The sequence below is a fragment of the Wyeomyia smithii genome, chromosome 2 (genome assembly GCF_029784165.1).
Source record: "Wyeomyia smithii strain HCP4-BCI-WySm-NY-G18 chromosome 2, ASM2978416v1, whole genome shotgun sequence".
Classification (NCBI taxonomy): domain Eukaryota; kingdom Metazoa; phylum Arthropoda; class Insecta; order Diptera; family Culicidae; genus Wyeomyia; species Wyeomyia smithii.
The window spans coordinates 213,382,750-213,403,536 of NC_073695.1; the positions used below are offsets into that span (position 1 = coordinate 213,382,750).

Below are 20,787 nucleotides of genomic sequence, written 5' to 3' on the forward strand. Positions count from 1 at the left end.
TATAGCAAATCTTTTCAATTGTGACCAAAATGTCCTTTAAATGTTGTACGTGAGGTGCCAGCACACTAAGAACAATTATAAATTTAGCAGCATTTCCACTACGCGCACGATTGCTCCATTAGAAAAAAAGCACAAAGTCCAAAACGTAAACAAAGTTACCACTAAGTGTCAGAAAAGTGAGGTTAAAGAGATTCGGTGAGATAGTCTATTCAATGAAAAGCTAAGTCAGCACTTCAAAACGAAATAAAAACTGGGTATATGTTACTCAGCATAGAACAACAAGGAACAAGCGTGTAAATTCTCGCCGCATTCAGGCGAACGGCGGGATTACGGGGTTTAGGAGGTATTGGTGTACACATTTTACTCGCTAGCTCGCACACAAATGCACAACAACAGCATCGGATAGTCGATGCAGTCCGCCCCGGTTGGCCGCAGTCAGTCAGTCCGTTTCCGTGAGCCGAAAGAGTAAGTTCAGTTTTCTGATTCGGAAGGTTGTAGTCGGTGCGTGTACAAAGCCGGTATTTGTTTCTGCCTCTTACCTCCAGAGACCTTTTACCATAGGAGTGACAAGGAAAAAGCAATCGTACACCACAGACGAATATCCTCTCACACAGAGTTGGGTTAGTTTTTAGTCACAGTTGAACGGATAAAAAGTGTTTTTGGACGAGGAAGCAAGAAGGAAAAGCAAACGCAAACTCACGAACGGGCGAGGAAAAGCAGTTCTCTTTTATCTCTCTCGTGCAAGTTCGAACTAAAGCGAATTCATAAGATTCTTCCAGCTCTTTGCTCACTGGATATAGCTTTATAAAATTCATTTTTATTTAATGTATTAATCCCTCGTTCAAAATCTGATTAATCATCGTCCGAAGTGTTATCAATTATCAAGGCGTGAACTAAACGGTGCGATAAAGAACACAGCTCTTCCTTCTGTGCTTTCCCTTAGCGCATAACCAAATGTGAGGCAGGCCAGCGCCCCCTTTCTTGAATCGCGTGTGATTTCGATGAAAAAGCTTTAATCACGAAAATTTTTTGACGGTGAAGTTAGTACAGTATCATTTGTTTTACTTGCAGTTTATCGGTGTTCAGTGTGTTCCAGATAAAGTTCGTGCAAAAATGGTATGTGCTTTCTAAATTGTATTTAATGCTAGTTATAAATTTTGTTGAATTAGGTGGCTGCGTGGATTCTTTGGGGGTTGCTTCAATCCGTTTTGACCTCATGTTTTTGATGTGACATAAGGGAACTGATTATTTTCCCGTATTTGAAAGAATTTATTGCTCAAAACGTACACTACGGTTGTGTGGTTACAGGATAAAATTAAACATTTTTTTTGCCATGCGAAACCGCATGCCGGCAGCGAAATTTGTTCGCCGAAAAACGAGAAGAGGCAGGCAGTGAAAATTCATTGCAAAGGCCGAGCCGTTTTCTCTCCAATACTAGTGCATCGCACTACGGGAAGGTATGTGTGTTGAGGCTCTGTACGCGCTATCCGACCCACACTAGCTGGAGTTTTGTGTTGGTGGTTTGACGTTTTATCATCCAAAGTGCGTGATTTTGTACGTAACATACATATCGCCACGGGGGGTCCAACATTGCGCGGTAATATTTTGGATTGATGTCAAAAGATTTGGTATAAATGACAGAAAATAAGCGTAACGTTTGATATTGAGTCTTATTTTTCCTCATTTTTATACATTTGTATTAGGGTGCATCTTGCCAACATGGGAATGTAATTAAGCATGATTAGTGATAGAAACTGTTTAGTATACTTTTTTACGTGTTAATGAAAACAATGAATGCCGTAGAACCACATGAATCTCAAAAAAGTCATACAATGGAGTGCCTTTTTGTACTGAATATTCACGAATGACCTAGCGATGGATTGTTTAACAAAAATAATGTAGTGAGTGGCCATTATTTAGTATGTGACCACTATCACTGTTGAAAAATAAAAACGAAACAATGTTGATTACGCCCGCAATCACCCGTCTGAGGAATTGACGGGTGTAAAAACCAGCTAGCTGGCATCCCGGCATGTTTCGAGGACTAACATCTCAGCGTGTGTGTAAACGAGATAGCATATCACCGCCACTTTTCATACGCATAACATAGCATCTGTCAATGGGGCCCGCAAATTGCGGATCCGCAGTGATGTTAGCTCCTAACGGAGCAAAGCAAATAAGATAGAGATGCCAGCTAGCTGGTAAAAACGCTAGTCGAATGGATTGGCAGACGAATCGACGAAGAAGACGCCCAAAATGAATGGGCGTCAAGCGAAAACGTTTGATCACAGACTAATCATTTAACATTGTCGAATCGGGAGCCCTGTGCGGCCATTGCTGTTTTTCTTTTACCGACTGGTGGTGCTGACTGCCACCCACTTGTACCACAGTCTGTGCTCGTCCCAATGGCCTTTTCTGGAGACACCTACCAGCAGTCGTAGATGAAAATGGTTTAGAATTTGTGAGCAAAATAGAAAATCTCCCACATAGCAAGATGAAAATGACAAACTCAGCTCCACACTGCATTGAGCGAAAATCAAGGTATGGAATAGGTAAAACCAAATGAACTGATGAAACGTACTGGCTTTCGTTATGTCTATATTTGGATTGAAGTAGAGATTAAGTAAAGTTTTCCCATGAGCTGTTGTGGGCAAGATAGTTCGATGAGTTGCATAGCTTTTGCCAATATCCACCGGTTTGCGGCCGTTGTTATAAGGAATTACCATATATGGTCAAAGTAGAAAAGAGATACGTTTTCGTGAATCAAATTACTCACACCTTCTCTGTAATCGTTGGCAGTGCCGCTGTGTGGGTACAATCGCGGGCTGCGGCGAACACCGATGGAAATTGACAGACGCGTGCGTGTGTGGTTGTGCAGCGGAACGAGAAACGGGCGGCATGATTGTGTGCCGCCTGTGCAGCAGCACGAGCCGGCTTTTCTCCAGAGAAGCAGCACCACAACACTGCAGCGATTGAAATTGTCCAAAAGAAGTAACGAACTGCATATTGGAACAAAGGGGTCATTTGAGATAACGCAATCGTTTCATTTGATTGAATTTAAGATTGGGGATGACTGGCACTTTCGCATTGTTATTTTCATGTGCTGCGAAAATAGAATCTGTAAATTTGCGTGATAGCCAAATAACAGTGGTCAATTTTTGCATCTGCTAACAGTCGGAACTTGACCTTTCTTTTTCAGTTTGTTTTAAATACATACTTTGTAGCCAAATTTTTCCTTAATAGTATTAAGGAAATAGTATCAATGATCCCATTGACATTAATGATCTGTCATATCGGGATTCGAACATACGACAACTGACGTGTTAAAACCAGCATCGTACCTCGAGACCAACTGGCACCTGCTTTTTATTAGCAGATGCATTGATGTTTGAAGTCGCTATAAAAGCAAAGCCCAGGTGCTACATTCCGATTCGGAACTTGACTTTCTGATTTATACACAGACTTCACAGCCGACTATTTAGTGTACAGGACAATTGTGGGGCTAGCGCTACGCTTCTACTGACACTAACAGTCTCTCCCGAGTCGAGACTCGAACCTACGACGACTGGCTTGTTAGGCCAGCATCGTAACTCGAGACCATCTGGGAGAAGCTTGAAGCCACGCTACATTTTAAAATATCCCAAATGTTGCAATAAAATTTGTTTATTAACAAAAAGTATGCTATCTAGAAATTGTAATAACGTAGCATTCGATAGCCAGAGTCTCTGTCCTACCATATCTTTTTGCCCTAAATCTGTTAAGTTTCTGATAAGACTTAAAAACGTTTTGCCAACTTTGAAAAACTTCGTTCAATGATGGTTTAAAAAGCACCAACTGTTTCCAATTTAAGGCCAGTGTTTTTCCTGCTATTTAACATTGACGTCACCTTAAGTGGGTGCAAACTTGTCACTATGCCGTAAAAGTGTTATTTTAAACTTGTACCACAAAACGCGATTGTCCATTATGTTTTTCTAACTGTCGGCAGGTGCAAGTACATCTCGTTATAAGAACTCGAAATTTAAGAATATGATCGCGTATCGACGCGAGAACAATATGTGACAAACAGCGTTACGATTGCTAGCGGTTTTCCCCTTGTGGTTTTTCGCCCTCGGAAACCAGCGAATCATAATTCTATCATGCTTCAGGGCGATAATGACCCTGTTTCTGTCAGCCTAGCTGAAGGCAATTGAATCGACGGGTTGTAGTAGCTATTCACGGTTACTGAATATGTCATGTTCATAAAGTTTTGTGTTTCTTAGTTTCGAATCGGAAATTCGATCAACTTAACTTAACTTAACTTGACTTCCTTGTCATCGAACGGCGGCATGACAGGCACATTCTCGTGCGATTAGCAATGGTGGAATAATCGTTATGACTAACCACTCACTTACAGATGAAGCATGTCGATTTTGCACAGATTATATTCTTCAGCACGTTGCACAATTTCTGCTAGCAAATTTACGTTCAGTGCTGTTATCAATTAGAATACTTCAAAATATTGTAGCTGTCGCTTTTAGTCCAATCACTCTCTTTTATTAAATTTTCGATAGTTTAGAACAGCAAATTTTCTCGTGAAATAATTTTCCAATGGTTTTACAAATACCATTTTATTTTGACATAGGATTACGTCTACCACACTACTGGGGTAAATTTTGCGGGAACTAAAACCAAGAAGTACCTAACGTCGGAATAAAATATTTCAAACGGTTATATTTGTGTAACCACATAATGGATTACAATAATCAATATGTCGTTGGATTGATAAAATGTTCAGTGGCGTCTCGTGGGTTTGAATATTGACTATGCATTCAAGATTGTCATACCTTTTTGAAAATAACCGAGACGCTCTGCGACCAGTATTGAAAATTGTCCCCTTTGACGGTCATTCCTGATCTTCCGGAGGGCGGAGGGCGTAAAAAACGCCGTAATTCAAAAATCTGCGTAAAAAGAACCTCGTAAAAAATCCACGCAAAAAAAAACGCGTAATAAAAAACCTAACTGTATAAAACTGACACTGGATTCACTGCCTGTGATCGCATAACTGTAACATTCGACATTTTATGGATTTTGCGTTTTTTATTGGGACATGCTTAAAATAGTATGTACTTTTTACATTTGAAAAAATATGCTAATGTTTGTTTGAAAAAAGTCGTAAAAAATACCAAGTTGTTTTGTCACATAGCGTAAATAACCGCATAATTGTAACACTACTTAACCTTTTCAACTTTTTTGTCATAAAAGCTTCCATCCAAATCCACCTCTGCATCCTTTGAAACTCGGAAGTTATTCTGGTCCGGTAGCCAACTATCGGTGATCCGTTTCTGATGTTCAGCTCATGCTTGTTGAATACAAGAAAAACTTCATTTCCACTGTAATATATTCCAGAAGTAGCTTGAAAGTAACGGCATAAAAGTATCGTTGCAAAAATTTCAACCAATTTGACTTCAAAAGTAGTGTTCAACGTTTACATAGTGTAAAGTAGTGCTTTCTTCGTGATACTTAGTTTAGTTGAACTGTCTATTTGCAAAAATATATTGGGAACAATGCATTTAAGGTCAAAATATGAAAGTGTCAATTGCTCGAACAACCAATTTTGCAAATGTTACAATTATGCGGTTATGGGCAGTTCAGTCACTATCAAAAAAAGCTCTCTTACAACATATATTTTTGTTATTTTGTAAATTCATGCGAAATTCAGTATTTTCTTCAGTATTCTTCCAGCTTTAACAAACATTTTATTGGCAACTCTGGCTCCTAGTGTTTGCTCTCATCCTCATCAGGTCCACGTCGGGAGTGCACGAAAATAACACTGTAAACCAAATCCGCTGACCACATGCGCACACGCTTTGTGTGTAAATACATGGTAATGGGTGTACATTGAAAAGTGCACTGCACTGAGAGTTTTTGGTCTGTTTAATAATAATGTGTTTTTGTCATTTTGTGCACTATGAATGGTACTCGGGGTATTAGGCTGATGTTATATGTTATGTCTCTTTTCACATGAGGAACAATATCAACAGCGGGATCACTCGCAATCACGCATGAGCATGACTAGCATGCCTAGATGTCGTGAGTAGTGGTGCCTTTTCCCCTGCTGTCCACTGATATCCTCTGAATCAGTGGCAAAAAAATGAGAAAATCTCTCCGTCCCAATAGATCAACTAATTTTTGCTCATGACCTTAGACTTTTTTCATGTCTCGAAAGTAAAGCCAAATGAAAACTACATTGCCGCTGCCGACGAACAGTGGGGCGACTCCATACAAATGCTGACCAAGCAATAAATGTCTGCAATTGAGAAAAATACAGAATTTTTTGAAAATATGTTTCGTGTTGAAAAATTCTTGATTTGTTTTCTTTTCTTTGATTGTTGCAAAACTATTAGAAGATTTATTTTTACTTGTCTATATGGCAGTTACGATACCAATGAATCAGTCCTAACTAATGGATTTGATAAGACCTAAATATAACCCCATTATTCATCTTTGTGGGTTCAAGAATAATTAAGTTCTTAGCTTTTGCGAAAATAGAATTTATTCTCTTCTTGATGCATTGGGTGAAATTCTTAGTGCTCATTCAAAAACCACGACAGGTACAACACCGAAAAGGGAGAATGAAGTTTATTCGGGTGTTGTAGACAACATGATTGGGAAGGGCTTATTGAAAATATAAGAATAAACATGCATTAGTTAGGTCTGATTCTGTCCAGATTTGAACCTATTAGTTTATTTTTTGGTAACTAAGTTCTTCAAAAATTTGTCGTTTCAATTGATTTTCGACAGTGTGTTCAATCTATGACGGGGAGTATCCGAAACATCAACCATTTGATTGTATAGCTTTTTGGGATTTTTTTCTGAAGGTATAATAACCTTTATTTCGAAAATTTTAAAATTTTGTACGTTATACCAATTCCGAAAAAGAACTGATTTCTGACCTTAGCTGACTCATGCTTTGTAACCATATAAGACATAATATGGAACTATCTGCGAACACGTTTATCACCACCATTTTAGGTGGATCATTGGCGACAAGAAGCCTGTGCGTTTCCCAACTCGAGATGAATCCCGTGTACGCGGACATGCTGCGGGATCTCGGTTGTGATGTTCCAAAAATAGCTTTCACATTCGAAACACGAAATAGAAGGTTAAGTTTTGTATCGTTTTGTGCGAACCAACCACGCGTCTTAGCTCTTCATGCTAGCTAGAACTTACCTCCAACGTTCGGTAACTGTAACGGTGCTGAACCAGCAAACAACAGTAGCTCGCATTTAGGTTAGCTGTGGAAGGAGATTGACTTTTCCGTCACTTGTGATGAATTTTTGTCTTGAACGTGAGGATTTCGGGGCAGCACATTTAACACAAGAATTCGTCAAAATATGCGTACTCGGGGCGTACTTCCCTGTTGTAATTATCGTGAGTGGCGAAATTGAGTCCAACTTTAATTTACACGATCATGTTTAGTGCTATTGACTGAATCGGCAGACAGGCAGATGTTTATTTTTACTAATATTGCTCTTGGTTGCGTAGGAACGGCAAATATGAAGGCCATTACCATAAACAGTCATTCAGAGTAGGAGATTCATGAAGCCGCATCGAAACAGGTTATTCTGTACTTCAAACTTCTCCAAGTTTCACGCTCCAACTGGAAGTGGTATTGAAAAATTTACTTCCGAACTTCGTTAGCCATGACACGTATAAGGCATTAGTTGGCATGGGTTTCTTCGAGAATGTTATCATTGGCGAAATAAAATATTGACCGTCGCCATGATACGGTTTACTCATCGCTATCAATAGAGAGGGCTAGCTGAGTTGGGTTTCCTAATCATAGCTAACGATGCCTCATTTCTTGAGTACAGAAGTGACTCACTTTCATTCACAGGTGAGCACTGAACATATACGTGAATACAATCACAGGCGCAAAGCAATATAATAATAATCATGACCGTAAAAGTAGATAGCAGGCACCACCGCAACTGGTGGAGTTGAAAAACAAGAGTCTTGCCGTGTCGTTCGCTGTTGCCTCGAAAGTCAGTCTATCGCCAAATTTGGAATGCCGCCCGAAATACGCGTGCTGTGCGTGTGCGGGCAATCGTAATTAGCATTACGTGCACCGGCCAGAATACCTCATGTGTTGGGGCCTTTGGCAGGCCAAAAGACAAACTTCTTTTCTAGCCGGCCGGTTTTTCAAACGAATGCATTCATGAATGACGTTTTTGGCATAGCCGAGACAACACAAGGCTGAAACCACCGAACGCTCTAGCGCCCCCTTTCCTTCATTGCAATGCGATGCGATGGTGTGCAGCGCATGATGTGTGTATCGTTCTATGATTCTATACGGCTAACTGCACTGACTGACTGTCCCTAAGATGGTATTTGTGATTGTATCATATCGGTACTGCGAAGGTATTGAAAAGTACAACATGACTTTACAACCGCACACTCACACAAAACGCGATAGTACAGAGCACACCAACCACGTATGAATCATCTTTTCGCCGGATAAGTTCCTACCATGAAACCCAAGTATGATGACAGTTCTACAAGGTATGCCACATTTTTATCTATCCACGCACACAAACAAATCTCGTTATGAAAATTTTCGTTTTTTGTATGGAATTCGGAACATTTTCGGAAATTTCTCGTTTTATGTTGTTTTATATTTGATTTTTTTGGTTGGAGAGTGAATCTCCAGTTGAAATACACTAGAAATTGATATTAATTTAGATTTAGTGTGAAAAATTGCGACAATATGTCGAAATAAAATATATAAAAATGCTATATTTCTAATAGTTGGAGCATAATCTTAGTCATTGTCATAGCTCATGACTTTTGTTACTATATGAAACGTAAGCGACTCTATTTAGAAGCGCTATTAAACTACGATAAAAAAACAAAAAGTGCAAAAAGGTTACCGGCAAATTGATGAAAAACAGCATATTTTACCTAAACCGCAGCATGTTTATGTATTCCCCACAAATAAAACATGTTCCAACATCATTTCTATAACTTTTCAGGAAAGTATGTTTTATAAGTTTAGTAAAAATACAAAATCATTTCAAATTTCATACAAAATTGGAAAATGTTCATAACGACACTAATACTAATGCATCGACGTGAATAGCATACCTTGTAGAACTGTCATCATACTTGGCCATGAAACGACGTTCGTTTTCAGATGGAACGTACGAACGATCATCGCCGCAAGTGATCGCAAGAATACAATGCTCGTTGAATTTGAATCGCGATTCCGGCCGGGCTTTCCGGCGCAGTTTTGTGTGTCTAGCCAGTATCCGCAGTTCTCGGAAAGATGTAATTCAATTAAAACTTCCACCGTTTAGTTGACACCTAACTCACCATACTACTAGCCTCCCTCTAGTAGTAGGTAGCTAGCGCATTGCAAAACCGAAGACGGTTCATTGAACCTAACGGGGATTTCCACGTGCCACAGGCAGGAAGATGCCCGTCTGCCGCTCCCTCATTCGGTGTAGGATATGTAGGAAGGATGCACAAAACAGCACGAAGATGGTGGGGATTGAACGCCGGAGAGGGGTGGATGGACGAACGACCCTGCGCATAATGACCTTGTCATGCGATGTCGAATGAAAACGCACGCGACATCATTGTAGCAGGACGATGGCCGTATGGCTCGAGAAAGTTTTTTTTTACAATTAACTTGAAAGTCTGGATGGAAACGAGGGCATGTTAAATAGTCATTCTTTTTTTCGTGTTTACGCTTGCTAGCAAAAAATCGTTTTGGTTAATGTTTTGTGGTTTTACATTTTTCTGAAAGAAAATAATTCGTCCTGATTGATTTGTCGTGAAAAATTAAATATAGTTTCGAATTACTGCCTTTTTTGCAAATACGAAATCATCAAAATCTAGTGGCATACAAAAACAAGTAAGAATAGACCCTTCAATTTGAAGCATCAAATAAGTTCTCTTTTGACGCAAAACAGAGATATTTGCAAGTTTTTATATGCTAATTTGGAATCATTTTTCATGAACTTCACCTAAACTGCTAAATTTGAAATCAGTTTTGTCTTTAGCCTCATCCATCCATAGAACCACTTTTAGTCCTTTTCTTTCATTTAAATGCGAGCTTCAAGCGTTAGGTTCCAAATTTATTTTGCAAAATTTTATTTTTCAAAAAATCATTTTAGAGTGGAGTTTGGATTCTATTGTGTCGTTTTTCTGGAGTTCTTCTGGGGCTTAGTGCGGAGGCAAGTGTTTTCAATAATTCAAAGCATAATTTTTGATAATATTTCTTTCGGGTTCTACGAGGCAATAGAAGCGTTTGCAAGTATTTGGATTTCTTTGTTGGTTTGAAGAAAAGTTATTATAAACTTTATGCATCAACTGATATGAGATAAACATCACAACTCTTTTTTCAAAAAGAATGTCCAGAAACATCTGATATCGTTTTTGTTGTTAGTTATAGATTAGAGATTTTACAGGAATCATTTACAGTAAAATTTGGAATACATATATACTTTACCCTGTTCTATTCTTTTGATGCGTTTCACAGCCCTTTTAAGCTAAATTTTTAGGAAATTCTTTTCATTAATGGCGTTTCTGGTCTTTGGTTTTGGGTTGCATCCGAGATAATTTTCGTTATTATTTGTTGATATTTTTAATGTTTGATCAGTAAATAAACCACAGAAACAAACGTTTATGACCTTTACTCTATAAAAAATGTCCACGTGTACAAAGAAGGGTTTGGTCGATGTACACCAAATGGAACGGGGAGTCGACGATTTTTCTATTCACGATGGACGGCCGATCATGTTTTGATTGACGGAAGGCAACTCTCGGATATTATCGAAGTCCTAATCTATCGTGGCGCAAACTTCGGTTCTGACCACTACCTGGTCGAAATACGCCAAAGACTTTTGGCTGTTAACAACATATGATCTGAAGCGACCTAAACTCCCCCGAAGTCGCTACTGAGTACCGCAAAGCCTTGACGCAGCGTTGCCGGATGAGGGAGAGCATACCGAAGTCCCGCTGGAGGACTGCTAGAGTACTGTGAAAGCAGTCATTAAGGACGCAGCGAAAGGTGCTGTTGGATTCGCCGAGAAGAAATCGACGTAACGGCTGGTTCGACAAGAAGTGTCGAATGATACAGCGTGGGCATTGATGCTGTAACAAAGGAACCGTCATAACGTGTGCGGTACAGACAGAAACGAAGACAGCACACCCATCTTTTCCGGAACAAAAAGTGGCACCTGGAAGAAAAACAGAAACATAGATTCTACAAGAAACAAAACGCATCCTGCGCAGGCTTTGTGCCGCGAGCTGGAATGTGTCGAGATAAAGATGGAGGAATCTTGACGGATAAACGTGAGATGATCGGCAGGTGGAGGCAGCACTACAATGAACACCTGAATGGCGCGGAGGCAGATGACCAAGACGGTAGGAGAAATGACTTCGTCAGTACAGTGGATTGGCTTCCTCCGCCCCCAACGATAAGTGAAGTTAGGTATGCTATCAAGCAACTCATGAAAAACAAATCTGGAACAAAAGCTGGAAAGGATGGCATCAAAGCGAAGCTTCACAGGATCAGGATCTTGTATACACACCAGCTACCGGAGGAGTGGAAGTAGGTAGTTATATGCCCAATATACAAAAAGGGCGAAAAGTAGGCGCGTGAGAATTCCCGGGTGATCACGGTTCTCAACGCAGTCTACAAAATGCTCTTCCAGATCATCTTTCGCCCTCTCTTGTCGCTAGCATGAAGGTTTGTGAAAGTTATCAAGTCAGTTTTGTGGATGGGCGGTCGACAACGGACCAAATCTTTACGCTGCGGCAGATCCTTCAAAAATGTAGCGAATACCAAATTCCAACGCACCATCTGTTCATCGATTTTAAGGCCGCTTACGATACTATCGACCGTGTAGAGCTATGGAAAGTTATGGACAAATATGGCTTCCCGGCGAAATTCACAAGACTGATTAGGGCCACGATGGATGGTGTACAGTGCTGTGTACAGATTTCGGGTGCGGTATCAAGCCCGATTGGAACACGCAAGAAACTTCGACAAGGCGAAATTTCTCTCCTGCCTTCTGTTCAACATTTTGCTTAAAGGTGATATAAAACGTTCTGCCTTTAACATGCGGGGCACGGGGATTTTTCATTCCCGTTTCCCGGGAAATCAATTCCCGGGTATATTGCAAACCCTAACACAGACAAACAGACGTGCCTCTTCGAACAAACATCCTGAAAAATTTTCGTCCTTATTCGAAACTTTACACTCATGCGCCACCATGTAAGCTTATTGCCTACTAACTTACTTTCGTAAAACGGCTTTGGTATTTGCTAATGGGTACACGCTTGCTCAAATCAACACAAGCGGCAATACTGATGGTTTCTGTCTTTGATAATGAAAAGGCACGCTTACTTATAGCGACACTAGCGGCATTATCGCCCACTAGCAAAATTGCAAAACTATCGTTATTTTTCTGATCGATGAAATTGTCATCGAATGGCACGTCTGTTTGTCTGTGCCCTAATTTCAACCTGTGATAGGTCGCTCGATGCACCCAAGCACGGGCGACACATTATATACCTACTAGTAAGCCAGGAATGCACTCTTTGGGCTATATAAGAGTCTGCTTCTTCACAAACCAATCAGTTTACTAGCGGATGGTCACTAGGACGGTCCTAACTAAGCAGCAGTGAGTAGTAGCAGTAGCGTCAGCGGAGAGTAGCCAGTTCTAGCAGCGGCAGCTGTAGCGGGTACCAGCAGCAGTAGCTGCAACGGGTATCAGCAGCGGTGGAGGGAACAGCGGCATTACTTTCTTCCTAATTAGAGAAAACCTGACAAAATTAGGAAATTTTTGAAAAATCAGTTATAACACGAAAGACATATTTTTTTTTGAGTGGGAGATTATGTTATGGCTCTGAAGGCTAATAAGTAAGCGAAGCATCACACACATTGACAGAACGATATTTTCTCAGGGTGTCGAAAACCTGGAAAATCAGGGAATGTCAGGGAATTCCTTTTTCGCTCAGGGAAAACAAAAAATATTCAGGAAAAAATTTTCAACCAAAAACTGATTTTTTCAGCATAAAAGGTTATTTTGGAGCCTTTAGGACTCGGTTCCATATCCGATTGAATACTTTTTTTCACTTGGATTAAGGGTTTGCAATCCCGGGAATTGGCTTTTCCCGGGATTCCCGGGAATAGGAATATTGATTCCCGGGATTCCCGAGCTCCTCGGAAAATTTTCCGTACAATATTGCAATAAAACTAAATATCGTATAAAAACACGAAACTTACGTCGTAGAAGTGTAGAGCAGCTTCACAGTGTGCATTATACGAAGCAAATATTTGCTTGAAACGACGATCAATATTTGCTTGCCGTCTAATATCAAATTATTTGCTTTATTTATTTGTCAAAAATATATGCTGTCTTATTCAGTAAACGATAAATTAAGAAATATTTTCTTCGTCTCATGTCTTTTTTTTGCTAGTGAGTTTACTACCAAGCGGATAGTTGCTTGATTTTTTCTTTGTTTATTGACAATAAATTTTGAAACCTGTAAATTGATAAAAAAAATTGAAACCCGTGAATCAATGCGACCAGGAATAAATAAATTAATAAAACTCAGTCAGTGTAACTTGGGTCGTGGCCGCGATTTCACATTAATTACGAAGACATTCAAATGCTCTAAAATCTGGCTGCCAAACATTCAGCTTTATCTTCAAAAAACTAAAAGTATTGGACTCTTCAGTTTCTAATGAAATGTAGCAAGAGCTGGAAACGGTGATTTAGAAGTATTTTAGAAATCAGACACCAGCGGTGATTCAGCGATCTTAAGCAAAGTATTACAGAAGGGAACTACATTATTTGGGCTTAACGAGAAATTGTCAGCGGAACTGAGGCGATTGATAAACGATTGTTCATGAATTTCTGGAGTGAACTTGAATAAGTTTTGTTCTTCAATTGATAATTAAATTGTAAACGATTGTTCGAAACTTTTTATTAATAAAGTTTATTTGAAATCTCATTTTCGCTAAGGATTTTTTCCTTTCCCGGTTCCCGGGAATTCCCGGGAAATGAGATTTTTCATTCCCGTTTCCCGGGAAATCTATTCTCGGGAATATTGCAAACCCTACTTGGATTCCAGAGTTACGTTATTCTACGTTGCACTTTTTTGTGCGAAATACTGAAAAATATCAGGGAAAATAATATGATATTTCAGGGAAAATCAGGGAATTTCATTTTGAAAATTTTTTCGCAACCCTGTTTTTATTCTGCTTGATTAGTTACTATATGTCATACAAAATTCGAATAAATAGCAACGATGACTTCATTTGGTTTTACCTAAAAGAGTTGCAACGTTCCATTATGCTTATCTTTGCAAATGTTAGCACCAATTCTAGCCGGAGTAGAAAAAAACGTGAGCGTGTGTTTCAGTCCAGTCTGACGTTACATGCTTCCCTGGTGTTAATTGGATCAGTTGTGTAAGTTTAAACTAGAGCTAAAAACTGTGTATTGTCGGCTTGTGAAGATACAGTAAGAACAATTCCTTCTGTTGTTCCATCGACGTATTGTAAACTTTGCACACCAGGACTCTAAATTCTGCAAACTGGTCTTCTGGTATTAATTACTATAAATTGATTCCTCTAGTGCTACACAGTCACACCTACGCCGGCTTATCCGATACCGAACCGGTTGCTTGCACTCATTACAAAAAGGCGGTGCTGCATTGAAGTTTGCACACGCTCCCCATTCAAGGGGCGCAACAGAAGCTCAACAGCTTCTAAGTTATCGAAAAAGAAAACATGTTGAAGTTACCCCGGCAGCGGTTTTAAAGAAGCGAATCAACCGGGCACACGAAATGAACGGGTGAAAATGTAATTGAAAACACTAATAATGGTCGGCTAACTATATCATTTAGATTTTCACCGACCAACTTAAGCGCGGTCGGTTGATTGAGGTTAAAACGGACGGAAACACGTGTTTCGCTGGTAGAAAAGTGCCAGTGTGCAACGTGTGCATTTCCTTGCCGACCGACGACAGCACCGGTTCCAACATGCGCATTCAACAAACGAGGATGGATTGATGACGTACATTTTGAACGTTTCTTCTATACATAAACTTTTGAGACTGCTTACTAACCGTCTGCGGATGGTCTACCTATGTGTGGAGGATTAGTTCGAGAGCAGAGCTACAATGTATGTTTCTGTTTACACGGCTATTCCACCAATGCGTTGTAATTTAATTGTTTGGGCGGTGGGCGCAATTGATTTACATGGTGTGAATCTTGATCTTGACCTGACGTGGTCTGAATTAGTTCGAACCATGTTTCATATACACCTACAACGGATTTGCGTTTTGTCCAAATGTTGTAATATCTAACGAGTGAAAAAAAATGAACCGATGCTACGTACTGACTTTTCCATCCAACTCGCTGTGAGGCCTAGCTTTGTGGAAAGAGTGTGGAACTGCTAGACACGTCTCTGGTAGCCGGGTACTATTTTTAGCTCCACTGAAAGTGATTCTCGGTGTGTTGAAGCGAATCCGACTGAAAGACGCAGCCGTCTAATCCGGCCCAGATCCGATCACGTAACCAACCATGTGCCTAATGTGGTACTGTAATTTTTATTTTTCTAATTTTTCACGTTTTCTCTTTTTCACTTTCTGCAGGCCTCAGGAGTAACTGTGTCGGATGTGTGCAAAACGACGTACGAGGAAATCAAAAAAGACAAAAAACATCGCTATGTCATATTCTACATCCGAGACGAGAAACAAATCGATGTGGAGGTGATCGGTGACCGTAACGCCGAGTACGACCAATTCCTGGATGACATCCAGAAGGGTGGACCGGGCGAGTGCCGGTCAGTTACTAGTTATTTCCGATCGTAAACGCAGCTAACAATGGTCCGTTTGTTTTCAGGTATGGTCTCTTCGACTTTGAGTACATGCACCAGTGCCAAGGCACCTCGGAAAGTTCCAAGAAGCAGAAGCTGTTTCTTATGTCCTGGTGCCCCGATACCGCTAAGGTGAGTGATTATCAATTATAATCATAATAGAGTTACAAAAAATAGCTTGAAAATCACCTGGTCCTGAAGTGAAGAGCATATGAATTGGCTGTGCTGATTTTCGAAATCAGTTTAATTTACAATTTCGCTATTTCTATGACCGGTATAATCGGATTTACAACGTTTTCATGCAGGCAAATAAATTCGCAACCATCTACAAATCCTTTGCGTGTTAGATAATACAATTGCGGAGTGATTTTGAAGTACGCTGCTAAACGATTTAAATTGATTTGTCATTCTACTGTTAGAATTTTAACACATTCATACTGATGTGTCTGTGTAAACGTATCCTATTTCAAGATACCATAAGATGCATATCCATCACTCAGTTCCATTCACCGGTACGAAGAAAGTTTGCTAATATTTTCTTCAACACTTCATTTTTTTCTGCAGACACAGATAAATAGTAGATCTTAGAACTCATAAAGGCCCATGAAGTGCTTATTTTCAGAGACTGTTACGGATGGTTCAGAAAACATTACAACCTGCTCTAATTGCTACCAGATGCACCGAACTTGATATCAATCTTTTTGAGCGCCATGAGAGTTGCTTCAAAATTCTGAAATGTTACAAAAACCTATAATTTAATGAAAAACGACTTATTACAACAAAAGATTACCGTTAAAGCAGTACACAAGCGATAGAGACTTGTCAAACAAAACTTTCCTGATTCCGAGAAGTGAAATTAAAGTTTCTAGTTTAGTCGTATGAATATGAGTTAACTCTGCTACTCTCATAAAATTGCACTGCTGGAGCAAAATCAATGCGTTTATACATACGGCGGAAAATAGCAGTGTTGAAAAAATTAATCAAAATAAAAAAAGTAATTTTATGATTCATTCATCATCCAACTTCGTTGAATCCATCTTGGTGTCATCAGTGGTGTGATAAAAAGCCGTAGAAAACGAATTAAATCCACCAACCTATCGTGGTTTTTAATGTGGTACCTTGAAGGAACACCTATTGATAGCTATGACAACCTGTCGTAAAGCTTTGTACGCTGAACGAAGAACGGTACAACTTTATATCCCCTGAGGAAGGCCAAGTCCAAAAGTCGAATTGTCGGACATAAGACAGCGTTTTGATCCACCGTTAAGACTGAAAAAGCCATATCTCCTTTTAAAATAAAGTATAAGCTTAGGTCATTGTAGAAATGATTCTAGGCGAGTATAAAACTCGTATGTGCAACTTTCCTGAAGGAATATTTGAAAAGATTTGGTTAAGATATGTGTTTTCGTTACCAGTTTTTAATTACCTCAGCATTTGTTTGCGTTTCTCGAAAATATAACACGTTGAACAAAGTTATTAGTTTTACCACCATAATGGTGCTGTGATGTGGTAATCTGAGATTTGGGGATCAAATTTAAAAATCTTAGTTTTGGTGTACAAAACAACAGGATTGTGGTTAGGGATATCATCAAAAGCAGAATCATTTTCAATTTCATGCAAGCAAGCAGATTAGTTGTTTGATTACAAGAAAACGCTTTTACAGGCGAAGCAGTTTCTTCAAACGTCTGATTATTTGAACTCAACAATAGAATGTTATCAGTCCTAAAATTATCAAGATTTTTTATGCAAGAAAGTGAAATTGAAGACAATAGGGAGGATGACTTTGTTAAAATCAAAATCAAAATACCAATTGCAACCCTATACTCTCTTTGTGTTCTTTGTGTCTTCTGGTGCAAACGTGCAAAGCAAAGCCTTGGTGCTACATTCCGATTCGGAACTTGACCTTCTGTTCACTATACACAGACTTCGCAGCCAACCGTTAAGTGTACAGGACAATTGCGGGGCTAGCGCTACGATCCTACTGACACTAACAGTCTCTCCCGAGTCAAGACTCGAACCTACGACGACTGGCTTGTTAGGCCAGCATCGTACCTCGAGACCAGCTGAGGAGGCATGGTGCAAACGTGCAATGCCCTTTAAATACAAAGTTCGCAATTAGAAATCAGTACTTTCGCGATGGAGAACGGATCGTACTTTTGAACGTAAAGTTTGTTGATTTATAAGAAATATAAATGAACAACAAAATCTCAGGCTTCAACGTATCTTCATCACAACGACAATCACTTAACATTTTATTCAAGTACTAGGGATATCGAACAGATAAGCTGAGCTGGTCACTGAGCCCAACTAAAATTAATAATGTATTAAATCTAAAGTTGATTCTCGTAGTTTTCTTTGTTATTTTGAGTCACGAGATCTATCCTTTCGTTGGGTTACTTCTTCAGAATGTGTCTTTTGTAATTCCAAATATGATAGGTATATTATATTATATAAGATATGATCAGCTCTCACGTTTTGTGATGATGAGGTGTGGTTTGGAGGCGTGCTAGGTGCTCTTCGAGAATTAATTATTTTTCGATTGAGTCTCTAAGGTTTAAGCTTAAATCCTGATTTCACTGCTACGAAGAAAAACTGATTCAATTCACTATTTCCTTTCATTCCAGGTCAAGAAGAAGATGTTGTACTCGAGCTCCTTTGACGCGCTGAAGAAGTCGCTGGTCGGCGTCCAGAAGTACATTCAGGCTACCGATCTCTCTGAGGCATCACGAGAAGCTGTCGAGGAAAAGCTGCGCGCCACTGATCGTCAATAAGATTATCCTTACTTAAGATTACGCACACAACAGATACAACAGCTACTACTACAACAGAAACAAAACCCAACACGAAAATACACTGTTACATAAAACTACACTCAGAGCCAGAAAATTACTTCAGGAGAGAATGTAAAAGTAAAAGCAGAATACATCAGAACAAACGTAACAATTCAAGAGAATAAGCAAAACACTGAAACAGCATATGAAAACAATGAAACATAAAAATAAACGCAAACTAAGGATAAAACAGTAAACAAAAGCAAAACTTGAATGGATTAAGAAAGCGTGTCTGCTATTAGAATAAAACAACTATTTCGGATTGGTTTGCGGTGGGCGGGGGGCAGATCGATTTATGCAGCCGGACACAGCAAATAACAACTGCAACAATAAGAACGATAGTGTAAATCTATCGCGCAGGGGAAGTCAAAACACTGTCGGGAAACGTGTGCCCATTCTCCGGGGCCAAGTGAGAGAGAGAGGAAGCGTTTCTTAGCAAGGCATTTATTTAAGCGTGTGTTTATTGCCTCTCTTGGCCCTTTCAAGATTCGCTCCTTTCCTTCCCTCTTTCTTATCCATTATTGATTGTGTGTGCGGTTATCATCAGGAAACAAAAGAATTAATAAAAAAAAACTTCAACTGAAAATTCAAAACGAACAATCGTATTACAGTTATGATTAATTTAAATTAAAACAATAAAATACTAATAAAGATAAACGTGGAATTGATACTTCCTGTGTATTATCACATGTTCAAAAAACTGGTTTTCAGATCGAATGGCAATCGGTTAGGCCTGACGAGTTTGGAGTTTTTTTTTTCATCTCAGTTCGGATTTTGCTACAAAATCAAAATTCTTTTAACCGCAGAATTCCAATTGCAAATAAAGATAGGGACTTTTTCAATCTTACCTTACCTTACCAAACAGTCCCAAGCCGTGGTGTGGCCTTTGCTGTACGTAAGAGTCGTCTCCATTCCACTTGGTCCATGGCTGCAGTTCGCCAGCTCTGCAGTCTGCGTTGGGTCCGCAGGTCGTCTTCCACCTGATCGATCCACCTTGCCCGCTGTGCACCTCTCCGTCTCGTCCCTGACGGATTGGTTTCAAGAACCATCTTTACCGGACTGTCGTCTGACATCCTTACAACATGCCCAGCCCACCACAATCTGCCTATCTTAGCGGTGTGGACGATAGATGGCTCTCCAAGCAGCTCCTGCAGTTCGTGGTTCATTCGCCTTCTCCACACTCCGTTTTCCATCTGCAGTCCACCGAAGATGGTACGCAACACCTTCCGCTCGAAGACCGCAAGGGCGCGTTGGTCCTTCACGCGTTGGTCCTTCACAAGCATAGTCCATGTCTCATGCCCGTAGAGGACTACCGGTCTGATCAGCGTCTTGTACATGGTTAACTTGGTTCGGTGACGAATTCTACTCGATCGGAGCGTCCTCCGGAGACCAAAGTATGCACGATTTCCTGCCATGATGCGCCGTTGAATTTCTCTGCTGGTATCGTTGTCGGCAGTTACCAGTGAGCCCAGATACACGAACTCATCAACCACCTCGATTTCATCACCACCAATTTGAACTCGAGGTGGGAGGTTAGCACTGTCCTCTCGTGAACCCCTTCCTTTCATATACTTCGTCTTTGATGCATTGATGACCAGTCCAATCCGTTTGGCTTCAGCCTTTAGTCCGATGTACGTATCCGCCATCTTCACAAAGGTCCGAGCCACAATGTCAATATCGTCAGCGAAACCAAACAGTTGAACCGACTTTTGGAATATCGTGCCACTCATGTTAATCCCCGCTCTTCTAATGACACCTTCCAGGGCAATGTTGAACAGTAGGCACGAGAGACCATCACCTTGCCTTAGACCTCTTCGGGTTTCGAAGTGTCTCGAGAGTGCCCCCGAAACTCGAACTACACACACCACTCGATCCATCATCGCTTCGACCAACTGCGTCAGTTTGTCCGGAAATCCGTAGTCGTGCATAATTTGCCATAGCTTGTCCCGATCGATTGTGTCGTACGCCGATTTAAAATCGATGAACAAATGATGTGTGGGCACGTTATATTCGCGGCATTTCTGCATAACCTGCCGAACCGTGAATATCTGATCCGTGGTGGCGCGGGCACCCATAAATCCC

The 20,787-nt window shown here is 40.2% G+C and overlaps 1 protein-coding gene across 2 annotated transcripts; it reads left to right on the forward strand.

The window, feature by feature from the left end:
• The first annotated feature begins 377 nt into the window (after window positions 1-377).
• Window positions 378-19,362, forward strand: LOC129721049 (cofilin/actin-depolymerizing factor homolog). Of its 2 annotated transcripts, none has more exons than XM_055673148.1 (5): window positions 378-465; window positions 1,072-1,116; window positions 15,651-15,841; window positions 15,901-16,006; window positions 18,499-19,362. In XM_055673148.1, the coding sequence occupies exons 2-5, from the start codon at window positions 1,114-1,116 to the stop codon at window positions 18,643-18,645; spliced, it is 447 nt and encodes a 148-aa protein (XP_055529123.1). In that variant the 5' UTR covers window positions 378-465; window positions 1,072-1,113; the 3' UTR covers window positions 18,646-19,362. The 2 variants fall into 2 exon arrangements, with proteins under 2 accessions (XP_055529123.1, XP_055529122.1); XM_055673147.1 differs by having other exon boundaries at window positions 421-620.
• The last annotated feature ends 1,425 nt before the right edge of the window (window positions 19,363-20,787 follow it).

Coding starts and splice junctions, on each gene's coding strand:
- LOC129721049 (XM_055673148.1), top strand. Junction 15,842..15,900: donor GGTGGACCGGGCGAGTGCCG/GTCAGTTACTAG, acceptor GTTTGTTTTCAG/GTATGGTCTCTTCGACTTTG. Junction 16,007..18,498: donor GGTGCCCCGATACCGCTAAG/GTGAGTGATTAT, acceptor CTTTCATTCCAG/GTCAAGAAGAAGATGTTGTA.